Source organism: Scomber japonicus, chromosome 18, assembly GCF_027409825.1.
Source record: "Scomber japonicus isolate fScoJap1 chromosome 18, fScoJap1.pri, whole genome shotgun sequence".
Lineage (NCBI taxonomy): Eukaryota > Metazoa > Chordata > Actinopteri > Scombriformes > Scombridae > Scomber > Scomber japonicus.
Window position 1 is genome coordinate 9206313 of NC_070595.1, and position 14604 is coordinate 9220916.

The 14604-nt window shown below is 41.0% G+C and overlaps 1 protein-coding gene across 1 annotated transcript in view; it reads left to right on the forward strand.

Annotated features, from left to right (window-relative positions):
- Nucleotides 1–13799, forward strand: part of grb2b (growth factor receptor-bound protein 2b) — a 31556-nt gene extending 17757 nt beyond the window's left edge. The window contains exons 3-6 of the mRNA XM_053338357.1: nt 3664–3761; nt 9492–9614; nt 10256–10424; nt 11442–13799. Of these exons, the coding sequence (XP_053194332.1) occupies nt 3664–3761; nt 9492–9614; nt 10256–10424; nt 11442–11627 (576 nt within the window). The 3' untranslated portion in view covers nt 11628–13799. The remainder of the gene's footprint in view (nt 1–3663; nt 3762–9491; nt 9615–10255; nt 10425–11441) is intronic.
- The last annotated feature ends 805 nt before the right edge of the window (nt 13800–14604 follow it).

Below are 14604 nucleotides of genomic sequence, written 5' to 3' on the forward strand. Positions count from 1 at the left end.
TAAGTTTCACTGTGCACTACAATAACCGGCCGCAAGCCTTCATAATAAGTGATTCTAATTCAGATATCGGTAACACTGACAAAATTTGATTGGAATACCCCCGACGCAAACAGCGACTGTTATTCAATCTGCTGGAAAATTCACATAAGCATCTTAGCAATTCATATAAGCTTTAGGCATACAGAATAATGCAGCACCTGCTGTGCTCTATTATTAACTTTGGTTGTAGACGGAGTAATTATGGAAGGTTACCCAAGTTCATGTTGTGCTGTCTGCCAAACAGTCTCTCCTGCAGGTTTATGATTCAACAGGGAAGCAGTGCGAGATATAAAGATGATGGTGTATTAACTAGCAGAACATTTGTTTCACTTTTCTTTTTTTCCTTTTTTTTTTTTTTAAAGACCTTGATGGGTTGAAAAGAGGTGCCATCTCTGTTGTGACTCCTGCTTCGCTGCTGTTTTGTCTGCATAACTATTCTTAAGCATAGATTATAATAGACAGTGTGTTTTAATCTTCTTGGTAAGTAATGTATTGTATTCCAAGATGCATTAGAACATCTGGCTTGTGTGGTTTTTTTTTTTATCTTTTTTTTTGTCTGTTCAGTAGATTCAACACTCAGACTGTATCTCCTCTCTTGTTTCTGGCCCCTGTTCTTCCGTGCACATACTGGTGATTGATTTGTTCCTATTGTAGCTAATGTTAATATTACCAGAAGTGTCTTCAACATTTTCAAGGTGCCAGAGACTGACAAGTAACATCTGGTTCCCTTACAGTTTTCTATTGATCAGTGAGCACCATCCCTTCCAACTAAACTATTAGAATAGATAGATATATTGTGAAATGTAACATCTTGTTCTTATTTTCATTTCTACTTTATGACAGTGTGCATACTCGTTGTCAATTTTCCCGAGAATAATTCATCAAGTTTAAGAAGTTGTTTGCTTCTCTTGAGGGAGGTCAGAGTGCAGCATCAAGTAGCAGAGCCGCCGGAGCTGGTCGGCTTTTTAAGGGCACTTTGGAGGAGTGGATGCTTGCCAACAAGTGGGCTTGAACCTGGGTTGGTGTTGCAAGGGTAAAGCATTGTCTCCGACAGCTCAGCAACTCCACCACCTACAATACTGCACAAGAGCATATTTTCTACTCCCACAGTTTTTGTTGATTTTATATGATTTGTTTTGAAAGTATCTCAGTTACAAGTTGTGAAAGTGGGTACTGTAACTTAAGCCACCTCGTCCTTGCACTTAAAGCCTCCGGAGGGTGGGGGGGTGGGGAGAGCCTGACTCCTTTGGATCTGTTTTATTCCAGCGTACATAAGATCAAGCAAATCAGTCACTCGCTACCATCACATGCAGCTCATGACTGTGAGCCTGGGGCGCTGTTCTAGCGTCTACCAAATGAGCTTTCCTGTGAGTCAGCGGTTAGCGCCACAACAACACACAACACATGCAGGACTTAATTGAATCAAACACTTTATGTGACAGAAATGTTCGATACATGGAGAACATGTGTGTGTCGTGGTTGGCAGAAAGGGATGAAAGAGGTCATTCAGAGTTCGAGGCATCAGTAAGGCATATTAAGGTGTTCGGTCATTGGGTGTCTGTGTGTCATACGGATGATTCCCACTAGCTCACGTTTTTGGGCCAAAGCCGCTCCCTCGTCCCGTAATGCTGGTCTGGTGCGGGGCTAGCAGCTGGGGGGAAGGCCAGTGACAGCTGGCATTCAGCAAGCTCGCTGGAGCAAATAGACCCAGGCCACTCGCACTGCACACGGGCCAATCGGACAGCTGTCTCGGGCTGGGCTATGGGGGGAAATTATAAATTTGAGGGGAGAGGGAAAGGAGTGAAATAGTGGCGAAAATTGAGGGATGTAATAAAAAGTTTTAGTGTGATGTGATTAAGATTGTCAGCTGTCATCAGGAAACTCAAGTGATGCTGCATTAACCCCCCCCCCCCTCCCAAAAGTGTCTTTAAATAATGCAGAAGGGATGTGAACTAGTGAAAGAAACGTCTTGTAACACACTTTACTCATGAAATTTGTCTGAGTAAAACTGAGTCATTCTTCACTGCAGGACTCTGTCTGTCTGACTGTCTGACTGCATGAGAGGAGTCAGATTAATGCCGGGCTTGCTTTAATGCAGACTCCTCCAATAGCAACATGTGTATTTTTCTTTTTTTTGGGGGGGGGGGTATGTGGTGTTTTTCAGGATATATATCTGTGCCAGTCTGCGGTGGCTCAAAACATGGAATGGGCTTTGGCTGCTTTTTATTTTATTTTTTTTATTTTGCAATGTCACTCAGATAGAGGTTACATGACTCAGTACTGTTGCTTAGTTTTCCTCAGAAATGTGTACACACCTAGACATTGCAAAAACACACAGAAATGGAACAATTTCCCACAAGACATTACGCACTATGAGACGTTCAGCATGACAGTTATGTGCATACAAAATCACACACTTAACCTCCAATAATCCACAAATTATACTGGATTTATAACCCTTGTCTTCTTTTTAAGTGGTGTTTTCACCAGAGTTGAACTTGTATGCCCGACATACTGTGTATAAGCAACAACACACAACACATAACACACAAGAAATTACTTTTGAAATGACATTTGTGACTGTGGTTGCACCATTTGACATTTTCAAAAGCATTCAAAGGAATGATGCATATTAAATATTGAATCCATCTACAGTGTATTTAAGTGGACTTGTAAATGGTTCCTGGTTGACATGATTCCTCAGATTAAATTTAATATTTAGGACAATTGTATTCCATTACCTTTTATATAATATAAAAAATGTATATTATAAGATCATGCCAAACTAGTCAATCTGGTGTTTTATTGAGAATTTAATGTTTTAAAGCAAGTTTAATTATTTGGTATAAAGTTTTTATGGTTACACCACTTAGACATTTTTGCCATATATTCTCTCAAAATGGATTAAAAGCAGAAATGTTATGCTGGGTACACAAAAAAAGAATGTGTGCAAGTTATTCATGCACTTATTTTAAATTTGACTAAACCACATGGATACAAAAAACGCCATTGACCCATATACCCACACTTCCTCTCTCTCTCCTTCTCTGCCAGTAATACAAACACCTACAGGGTGACGTGGCATTTTTTTATAAATCACCCAATACATCATCAAATTATGAATGGAGCAACACTAATGCTAAATCAGCTGCTGCAATGTTGGAGGTTAAACTCTCCTTATAAGCACATTAACACACAGGTCATACCAGCAGTCATATTGATCTTGACACACACTGATGCACCTCTGGCCCCATACACCTGCACCGTCTCACACATGAACACCCTCACAGCTGTCTCTGTGTCACTCAAGCATACTGATTAAATGAGTACAGCCTCGACTTCTCTGTTCACATGCGGACACGTTATTTGTTCCTTTTGCTAATAAGAAGCCATCATTTCAAACTGAATTCATGTAATTGTATCTGCCCGCTGCCGCTCTACTCTCTTATATTTACCTAGCTGTTATCTAGCATGCAGAACACGCACCCCCCGAAGTCACAGGAAATTAAATTGAATGCTCTGAAGCTAAATTTAGTAGTTTGGTTTGGTTTGATTGTTGACATTTTTATATGGCACTAACATGATTGTCTCCTCTTTCTCTCTCTGTCTTTTTGTCAACACCAGGTATTAAATGAAGAGTGTGATCAGAACTGGTACAAGGCAGAGCTAAATGGAAAAGACGGCTTCATCCCCAAGAATTACATAGAGATGAAAGCTCATCCGTAAGTATTCTGCATAACCGTGTACATACATACATGTGTATCTATCAAAGTGTGCTACATACAGTCCATACAATATATCAATTCTGCTACTCTAATGGATCTGAACCTCTAGATCCATTAGAGTAGCAGAGTGTTTAAGTGAGAGGAGGAAACAGTGTTTACTTATTCTATACTGTACTTGAGGTATAGTTAGGTACTCTACTCCTGGACATGTTAACTTGCTCATGCTGAGAAGGCTCAAACTACTCGCTGTCCTGTCCACTCTTGTGAGACTTGATTGTCCGCAATGCTTAGGTGAAGTGTGTTTTGTGTAAGTGTGTGTTAAACCACTTTAGAGAACGCCTGGCAGCATCCTTAAAGGACATTACCTCTGGACCTGCGCTCGGTGCCAGATTAGCTCTCTCTTTATTAATGTGCTCAAGGCCTCTTGCGCTTAATTGAATATTGACCTTATTGCATCACTGCTCGGGTGCTGTCAGATGTAGCTTTATTTTTCTCCGGGGAGATGTCACTGTGTTGAGCTTTCTAGTGTCTTTTTTTTTGTAATTTTTTATTGCCTCCTCTTTGGAACAGTGTGGTAGTGATATTTAAGTGTTTGCAGTCTTTATTATGGTTATGGGGAATCAATATTCACAAGGGATTCACACATCTGTAACACTGACCCTCTCATAATCATTATAATGAAGGTTTTATTAAGTGTTCAACACATTAATACTATATTTTCTGCAAATTAATATCCATGCACAAGTGAAAGCTGGCTCGGTTTCTGTTATTTCTGTATACTATGACTATTTATACGGACTTGCTCACAGCCAATCACAGCAGCTACACCCTGTCTGTGGTGGTGAAGTCGTGGTGAATTTGAGTTAGTGTGCTTAGCAGTTCAGCAGCCAAGATGCCACCTAAACGCTCTAAAGTGTGTCTACACTACACACCTGTTACGCCAGATAAAAGCAAGTGCACGAAATGTGTAATGGGTATTGATTGAAGTACTTGACTGATATCAGTATCACCCTAAGAGTACTTGGATTGGTACTATTATGGTCATTTTTTAAAAGATACCCAGCCCTAGAACCGACTGAACTGGCATTTGACATCATGACATGTCTTAATTGTTGCACACGGAGGCTCCGACACTGACGAGGCCAGGTACTGCTGTTCACTTAACTGCTGGCAAAGATGAGCTGGAGGAGGTAGATTGACAGAGGCTAACGGCACAGACTTCTGAAAACAACCTATGGATACTACTAGCCTGCTCTGCGGCATGCAGCTAGTTAGCATGGCTAGCATCACTAGCTGGTTAAGTTATGTTGAATGGTTGTTGTGAGAAATAAAAGCACTTAATTGTACTAAATGTGGTGCCATTACGCTCTTATATGGGCTCTCATTAAGTTCAACTCAGGAGAAGCTGAGTCATATCTGACACCTTGTGGTACATTTGGTGTTACCGCTCCAGTCCAGTATTTGGCTTAAAGGATAATTACCATTTTTTACAACTTGGACTTTATTTCTAGCATAAAATACGTTCATTTACTCACCCAGACAACTTTGGTGTCATTTGGAGTCGTTTGGACGAAATTAGCTCCAGTGGACCGCCGCATATATCCGTATAATGCGAGAACACAGGGCACCTACTAACCTCTGATCTGGATGATAAACATCATCCAGATCAGAGGTTTTTTGTAATTAAACATAAACATCCAGATGATGATAAACATCATCCAGATCAGAGGTTAGTAGGTCAACCTACAGTTAGTAGGTCAACCTACAGTAAGAATAAATATGTGTTCTGAGTTTGACATGCCACAGAAAAGTGTGTTGTTAACCACACTGCCAAATTTGCATGATTAAAAAAATCGCCAAATATATGAAATTAGGCTTCAAAGTTGTGTAAAACTCAGCCTCTTTCTCTGCTCCCAAACGCTGTGGGAGTGCCGGCCGAGTTAAATCCCGCCCCCTACCAAGTGTCACCTGTCAATCAAAGTCACCACCTCTACCAGAAACATGGACGCTACGTCTGAGAGCTTTCTGCTGCTAACTCAGTGGTAGCTTGGCGGCTAGCTCAGCGGCTAACTTGGTGGCTAACTTGGTGGCTAACTTGGTGGCTAACTTGGTGGCTAACTTGGTGGCTAACTTGGTGGCTAACTTGGTGGCTAACTTGGTGGCTAACTGTAGACTGTAGTAGTAGTAGTAGTAGTAGTAGTAGTAGTATGTGCTGAATGTATTTATACCTCTACAGGGGCGGATAACGTGGCAGTGATTTTCAGACCCGTCCACTAAATCCTGAACACAGAAACCTTGAAACACAGTTTGTGAAGCCTAGCTCCACAATTCAAATCTAAATGGTTGAAATGCTTTTTACACCTTTTTTACAAATACATTTATGACCTATTTAATGTGTTTAGAAGAAAATGTCTGAATTCACTTTAACACAGTCTTTAATATCAAAAACAGGTTTGAAATTTTTTACATCGGTCCAACCCAACAGAAAGCTAGCAGTGATTTGCATAGCATCTACTAAAACATTAAAGAGTAGCTACACAGCCACCCTCCCAGCATATTTTTAAAAAGCAGCAGACTTTAGGGAGAGTGGCCGCATAGTGTGTGACACGGGAGGAGACACCAACTGACCGCCGCTCAGTTTAGCATGAATAGCCACATGGATGAAGAGCTGGTACCATGAACAGCTGCTGTGAGACTCTCTATGTCCACGCTGTAGTCGGCCACAGCTTTGACTGTCACTAGACACACATCCATGTCCCTTTTGTAAGAGTTACTGTGTGGTACCTTTGTTGTAACTGAGCTCTGCTACCAGAGGCTCTCTGGTGTGTCAGTACATAGCCGTTAGGATGTTAACATTCTTTTTTTAATAAATTTCATGATGTAAAAAAGTCCCAAACAGTCGACTCTATGTCAGCATTAGTCTTACAGGGTTCAGGCTGATTTTAAACAGTAGATGGTGTGTTGGGTCTATTTTCAACCCATGAAATGTTGATTTTTTTAAGAATTTGGCATCATTGTCAGTATTAACATTCGCATTGATGTGTTATAGCTCAAACATGTTGAATCATTTGGATTTCTTGGCTCAATAATATCAATACAAACACAGTATTCAGGGCAGCATTGTTGTTCCTTGGCTTACAAGCCTGTCTAATGTTAAACAGGCTATTAAAACCATAGAATTCGATTAGTTGAAAAGACGGATCTGATTAGCAGACCATGCGTCACACACCTGTTGTCGTATTGCGATCAGTCGTCATCACACTCCCAACCAAGAGATTTGTGCTGAGCTGTTATCTCCGCCTAATTTTCACCCCTCAATTTGACCATTACTTTAATATTACTTCCTCATCGAGGGTTTAGGATTAATTTTCCTGCCCTGCCACTCATCCAACCACATCAAAGAGTGCAGGAACAGCTGTGGCATTTAGCAGGCTGTGTATGTGCAGGATCTGACATTTCTACACAACAAGGGATCTGCTTAATGTTTCTTCCTGTACGCTGGCACTTAGGTCATGAACAGCTAGGGTGATGCTAACTTTTTATATATATATATATATATATTTTACAAATTTAGACAGATGCACCTTTTTTTTTTTAACTATTTATTGACTCTCCACCTTCATATGCTCATTACCATCCAGTTTGTCAGCATGGTTACGGTTCATGTCATGTGTCCCAAAGCTTTTTTTTTTTTTTTTTTTTTGCTTTTTAAAGGAAAAGAAAAAAACCAAAACCCTCCCTTCCCTCCCTGGGCTCCTCTGTGCGTGCGTGGTTGTTTTGTAAAGAATGCTGCATCATGTCTTTGCTCCCCACCAGCTGGCAAGTCACAAATAAAGAACAACGCCAGGAAGTTTGGAAGAGATGGAAAAATGTTTGAAAAGCGAGGCAATATGCAGAGCGGCCGTGAAAACCCAGTTAGAAAAGCTAATCAAGCCATTCATTCCAATTAGTGTGCTCGCATGCACTTCTCTGAACGGCTTATTGTTCTGTTTGCTTTCTTTTATGCACTTTAACATCAGAGTAGAGTTTAAAAATGTACACATTTAGCCGATGCATTAAGCTCTTAATGTAAACTCATGCACTTCCAGCACCTGCTCGTCATGATAAAAGCTTTCCAGCAAAGATGATTTACTGTGATACAGCCAGGACAATTTTCCACTAAGACTAATGTCTCATGTTGAGAGTCCACACCCCTGTTTCTTTTTTTCTTTTTTTTCTAGAAACTCTCCTTTAGCTAATTAAACGTATGATTTGGTGATTTAGTGAAATAATTGTAGTTTATTGGTAGAAGGTATTGAGGTTACAGTGGATAACTATCTAGCACAGTAATGGTCACGAGGCAATGAAGTGCCTTTGTCTCCCGTTGTGGTGACAATGAAGTGCCACCCGAAAGCACCAGGCACCCGCACAGCCCTCCTGCACCCACAGCTGCGCTATACAGCAGGGCCACAATACAGTGTGGCTCGACTCCAAGTTAGAATCCACTCTCACACTCTCCCTCTCTCTCTCTCTCTCTCAGTCTGTCTGCACACGCACACACACACACACACACACATATCTCTTTCTCTCCACACCAACAGTCATCAGGCCACAATTGAGTTTTGAGGCTAATGCTTTGCCAATCTAAGCAATACAGCTAACAGCATGAATGATTTAGACCGTTCCCTGTTGCGGAGGTAAAGTGTGTGTGTGTGTGTGTGTGTGTGTGTGTGTGTGTGTGTGTATATGTGTGTGGCTGATGATAATGCCATGTCACTCTCCTCCTCCTCCTCCTACTCCTCCACCTCCTCCTCCTGTTTCGTTTCCTTGGCTCCATTAATTGCTCCACTATCACTTTTTTTTATCAAACAGGGAAAGAGACTGGTCCCCGCCGCGCTGTCAGGCACAGATCCAGAGCAGATTAAGAGTCGGCCATTTCATTATTGATTTTTCACCTCCGTGTAAAGGAGCCAAGATGTCATCTTTTTGGCTCACTGTAACTTTTTAATTATTAACACTAGTAAAGAGCTTTCAGCGGCTTGGTCTCTTCCTCTCCGTCGGTCCTCATCACTCTCGGTTATTCCCTCTGTCAGAGTTTTCACTGATGTATTAGTCGCAACGCAAGTATGCAAATGACGCTGCTTAAAAAGTGTTTGGATTCAATCTGAAATCTGATCCTTTTTCTTTTGAAGATAACGCCGCTCACTTTTTCGACTTGAACTCACAGCACACAGTTGAAGAATCACAGAACAAAATGTATAATATAATATGTTAATAACTAATCTACTTCCTTGTATGTAGATGGGATAGTACAGCTTCATCACAGCCACATACTAGTGTCATTCCTTCCTTCCTTCCTTACTGCCGTGTACTCCATTCTATTTGCATCACTCAGAGTAAATGCTGCATTACGTTCTTTTGTTGTGTCAACACCGGGCAGTTTAGTGGATCCATGGTTAACACCTTAGTCTCCTCACTTCAAACATGTCCACCAACAGGAAGTGTGATCATTTCACGCTCATAATCCACAAACTGACACGTGAGCTGAAGTGAAACTCTGAAGCTCTTAGGTGTAATGTGAGTGTTTGTATGCAGGAGTCAGAGTGTTTACAGTCTCACAGTGTCGGCCATTGATCGATTTTAAATGAATCCAGCCAGATGTTTGCAAGATAAAGACGGTTAAGTGGCGGCTTCGGGGTGGACTCTCACTCATACCTGTTTCCTTCCTTCCTTCCTTCCTTTTTCCAGGTGGTTTTTCGGGAAGATTCCCCGGGCCAAAGCAGAGGAGATGCTAAACAAACAGAGGCACGACGGGGCCTTCCTCATTAGAGAGAGCGAGAGTGCACCAGGAGACTTCTCTCTCTCTGTGAAGTAAGTAGCACCGTAGAGATGTATCACTCAAGGGAAGAAAAAAAAACCAGACATGATTCACACTCACACTGTCGTCTATTAATACAGTTTCACATTATCTTTACATCAGTGTACAGTTTCCTGCCAATTGATCAGGTTCATGAGTTTCCACACTGTGTGAGTCATCAGCACAGCCACTTCCTTATTCTTGTAAACTCTCAGTGCTGCCCTCTCCTGACCACTGTGTTTTTTTTTTCTAATCAGCATTTTGAATACTTAGTGAAAGAGCTCATTTCCTCTTTTCTGCCTTTCCGCTCTGACCTTCCCAAAAGACACGTTGGTTCACAGGAGGTTACATGTAAAGTTGTAAAGATATGGATCTTAACAACTGTCTGGACCATCCTGACTCCAGTCAGTTGGTAATAATGTCAGTCTGTTACCGCTGTGACTGATTCATTTGATTAAACACTTAGCAGTCTGTCACAGACACGCCTAATGCGTTTGATAAGTGAGCTTAACGTCTGAGTCCTCCACTACATTTGTTTAAATCTGCACAACCGCTTTCAACCACAGCTTTGATACGTCTGTCCCAAATATTTCTGAAGATCCCACCTTCTCAAAGTTTCCTCCTCTTCCTCTTCCTCCTCTGTGACCTCCTGCAGGTTTGGAAATGACGTCCAGCACTTCAAGGTTCTTCGTGACGGGGCCGGAAAGTATTTCCTATGGGTGGTGAAGTTTAACTCGCTCAATGAGCTAGTGGACTACCACCGCTCCACCTCAGTCTCCCGTAATCAGCAAATCTTTCTGCGAGACATAGAGCAGGTCCCCCAGGTAAGACTTACACCCCCCTAACACTGAACACAACTGTTTCAAAGGGAACTCCTAAAGAGGAAATACCCAGATGTACTTTTCAAACTGATAATCATACATGCTCATATAAATGTTGTCCTTTCACACTAGTTGTGATCACTTTAAAACCAAATAGAGCATGTTGGTTGTCAGCTTAACCACATGCTAGCTCATTCTAGCAGCACGTCTTGCATGAATGTCTTTAGCCACATTTAGTCTCAACTGTGGTCGCCGAGCAGCAGAGAGACGCACAATCAATGCTTCCTCCCTCACACTTAAAAACCACTCTCAGCCAAACTCCTTTTAATGTGTTTCATCTTGAAGTTTTAAAAGACAACACAGGCCAACAACATACTCGCTCAATTTAAGTGTATTCTGAACATTTCAAATATGAACTAGGAGAAAATAAACAGGTGAGACTTATAGATGAGATTTATTTTATTCAAAGTGAGGATCTTTGTGTCTGATCAGGTGATGCTGCCACTGATACTGTGATACTATTATTATCGTTCATCAGAAACCCCCACCCCCCCTCCCCCCCAGTGTTATCTGAGCGACTGAAGCAAACCCACAATGTTACTCTTAATAAATTCATATGAACTACTGTCATGATCTACTAGTCTGGTTGTGGTAAGAGTGTTTTTAATTTCAATCAAGTCACCACAAATAAAAATAAATAAAGTATATGTTAACATTCATCAGATTGCTTAGTTATATTATCCAAATAATATGCATCAGGCACATCCTCACCGGCACTATATTATCATTGATATGGTTTTATTATAGAACATGTAAGTGAAGGAAGAAGTGAGAAAGAACTATAGAGGCAACTTGAGAAGAGTCACTTAAAGTATAAATCTTCTGAGCTCAGTGTCAGCCTCTGTAGAGTCAGTGACATTTCAAAGTCAGCATCTGAACTTATGAATTATTTTTCATGACTCACATTGTGCCCTCTCTAACCCTGTCCCGCAACCTCTCTCCTCATTTCATTCTGCACAGCATCCCACATACGTGCAGGCACTCTTTGACTTCGACCCCCAGGAGGATGGAGAGCTGGGTTTCCGACGCGGCGACTTCATCCAGGTCCTGGACAACTCCGACCCCAACTGGTGGAAAGGCGGTTGCCACGGTCAGACGGGCATGTTCCCCCGCAACTACGTCACACCCGTCAATCGGAACATGTAAACAGTCAGACCATGTAAACAACAACAACAACAACAACAAACCGCAACCATCACCATCACCACCACCATCATCATCATCGTTCTTGATCTCATCAGCCCCCCATCCAAAACCCCCAACCAACCAACCAACCAACCAACCAACCACCCCCTCCTCCTCCTCCTCCTCCTCCCCTCCTCTCGGCCATCCCACGATAACAGGAGCAGACAGGAAGAATGCAAACAACTGAAAGTGAGAGAGAGAGATAAAACAGGAGTAATGCTGTCGTAGGCGGCGCTGTGTGGGTGGCAGCTGAGCAAAAAAAAAAAAAAAAAAAAATCAACTTTAAACTCGCGCTGAGAACGTTCACCTCCCCAGTGAACGCCTCGGCGAGGATTGAACTGTCTTTGAGGGAAATGTAAATGCAGAGAAACTTAAGTGTAGTGCACCAACCGTGAAGATAACCAAATGATTCAACCGCTAGAAGTCCCACAGCTGCTTCTGTCTTCTCCTTTAACTTCTTAACATTCTGCCTTTTTTTTTTCTTTTGTGTTTTTTTTTTCTTCTTTTTTTTTCTTTTTTTTTCGTTGCCGCATGTTGTTTTTAATCACCTAAATGAAATGCCTACCGGTAAATCCTAACTGTTTTAAAGAAAAAAAGAGAGAAAAATATTGAGAAAAAAAAAAAAAAGAAGTGGTTTTAAAAATGTACAAAAAAAAGAAGAGAGAAAAAAAAACTGATGCCATCTACAAGCAAGTTTCCATGTGTAAGATCATTGGCACGTGAGCATTGTACATCAGCCTTTGGCTGTATAAATAAATCAACTATAGAGAGAATCCATTTTTTAAGAATATATATTATATATTTGTATGTGTTTGTCTGTTTTACCTCTCATCACAAAATGTATTTTTTTTTTTCCATTTGTAAATTATGTTCAATCTTTTGTTAGTCTGGATAAGACCTAGTAGCTCTAGAATGTGCTGAATTGTCAGTCTATTTTCTTTTTTTTTTTTTTTTTTCTGAATCTATCTGAGGGCTCTCAGATAATAACAGCATGACATTTTAAGGGGTCATAAATTCCATTTTGAGAAGGCTTCTCTCGCCTTATGATGCGAGAAATGTCCAGTGGGTCCTCTGAGAAGAAACAAAGTCTGTCAGAAAGCTAATGTTGACCAGCAAGTAGAGCCATGAATGCTGCAAAGAGCTGTTGTATTACGAAGCCCTGTGTAAGGTCAGCCACCTTTTTGTTTCAAAGCCAATGTATTTATTGCAGCCATTTTACTTGGGCAGTGAATGTAGCTGACTGAGTCCGTAGACATTAACATGAGGGAAGCACGGTCGGAGAACTGAACTACACAACCATGCAAGGGATTTAACAAAAAAACCAACACAAAGACATGCTGAAATAGTAATGTTGTCAATATTCATTCATAAAGGGGTGTATGATGATAATGTACAGGTAGTTAACATGCATATTCAAACACATTCATTACATGCATGCATACGCAGATGCTCGCCTCCTTTGTTATACCTGCACGTAGCAAAGAGGCGGAGTTTGGATAATCACGTTGTGTAATCACCAGTGCAGATCTGCCACTGGCACAGATTAACAGTTCAGAAAACTGAGAGATTGTCTTTTATGCTAAAAGTTGAGAGATCAGCTTAAATGATGTAAAAGATTTTTGTCCCCCCTCCCCCCCCTTTTTTTTCTTTTGTCCAATGTGGCTAGTGTTAAAGCACTTTTTTTTTTCTTTTGTGTCAAATTTTGATTTCTGCTCTGGTCCAGTGTGTTTGTGTGTTTGTTTACCGTGTTTGTGTTAATGGTTTCTGTTTTCTTGTTCTCTCTGGATAGTGCCTTTCTCTCTGGTGTTTCAGTGTCTCCGACCTGCTACTTTGAGCCCCCCATCCCACTCCTCCCTTTTCTGGGGCCTGCCAGTCCTACAGTGAGAAACAGTGTACATAATACAACCTGTCCCATCCAACAACCCCACCCCCACTTATCCCCTTCCCACATCAACCCACCTCCACCTTTGTCCTCACCAACGTGGAACTCTTCTTATTTAAGTGTCTCTCGCCTTGTCTTACCTAATGATACTGTTTTTTTGTTGTTTTTTTTTTGTTTTTGCTCTTTTTTTTAAATTTGCATTTGTTTTTTGTTTTTTTGTTTTTGTTTTGTTTTCAATTAATAAAATGCAATTATTAAAAAATGAGAATCATTTTGTGGTATATATTTTTAGACATACTTCATACACCTGTGTGGTAAGCGGCTCAAAAAATCACAAACTCACTTATTCATGTTTACTAGTTCACAGATTCTCCACAAGAGGAATCGGTTCATCATCAGAACAGTTTTACACTCGCCAGACTTTTTCCCCTTTTCTAGCTGCTGGGCCTCCAGAATTACAATTGAAGTTTGTGGAAAAATCGCAGATTGGAAATATAAAACCTAACACACACACACACACACACACACACACACACACACACTCACACCTTGACAGAGGCTATATAAAAACAAGAACTGTCCATTAACTGCAGGTGGAGTATGAAAAATTCAGCTGCAGTTCCTTTCTTTGCCTGTAGGTGGTATCTGTTGCACATAGTACATTTTCAGTTTCAAGCTGCTGTTGCTTTTCTTGATATATTAGCTAGCCTGGTTTGGGGTTGTCTGCTATTGTTTATTACTCATAAAAAGGGAATATACTGGTGTTCTCATACAAATTGTGGGTAGTTAAATCACTGACAAGTTTGCAAAACAGCGCTACTGTGGCCACAAGTGGTAATTACAGGATGACACATTGAATTTCCCTCTGGTACAAATGTGCTGTAAAATGCTTTATTTTACGTTTGTGACTAAAGAAATGTTTCTCTGTGACCTAGTAAGTTGTAGTGTAATAGCATGACATGATGAGTCGTATGTTCAGTCAGTCAACTCAATGACACAGCATTATGTAGCTACACATAACGTTTGCATCAACATCAGCCACCTTATGCTAGTGTA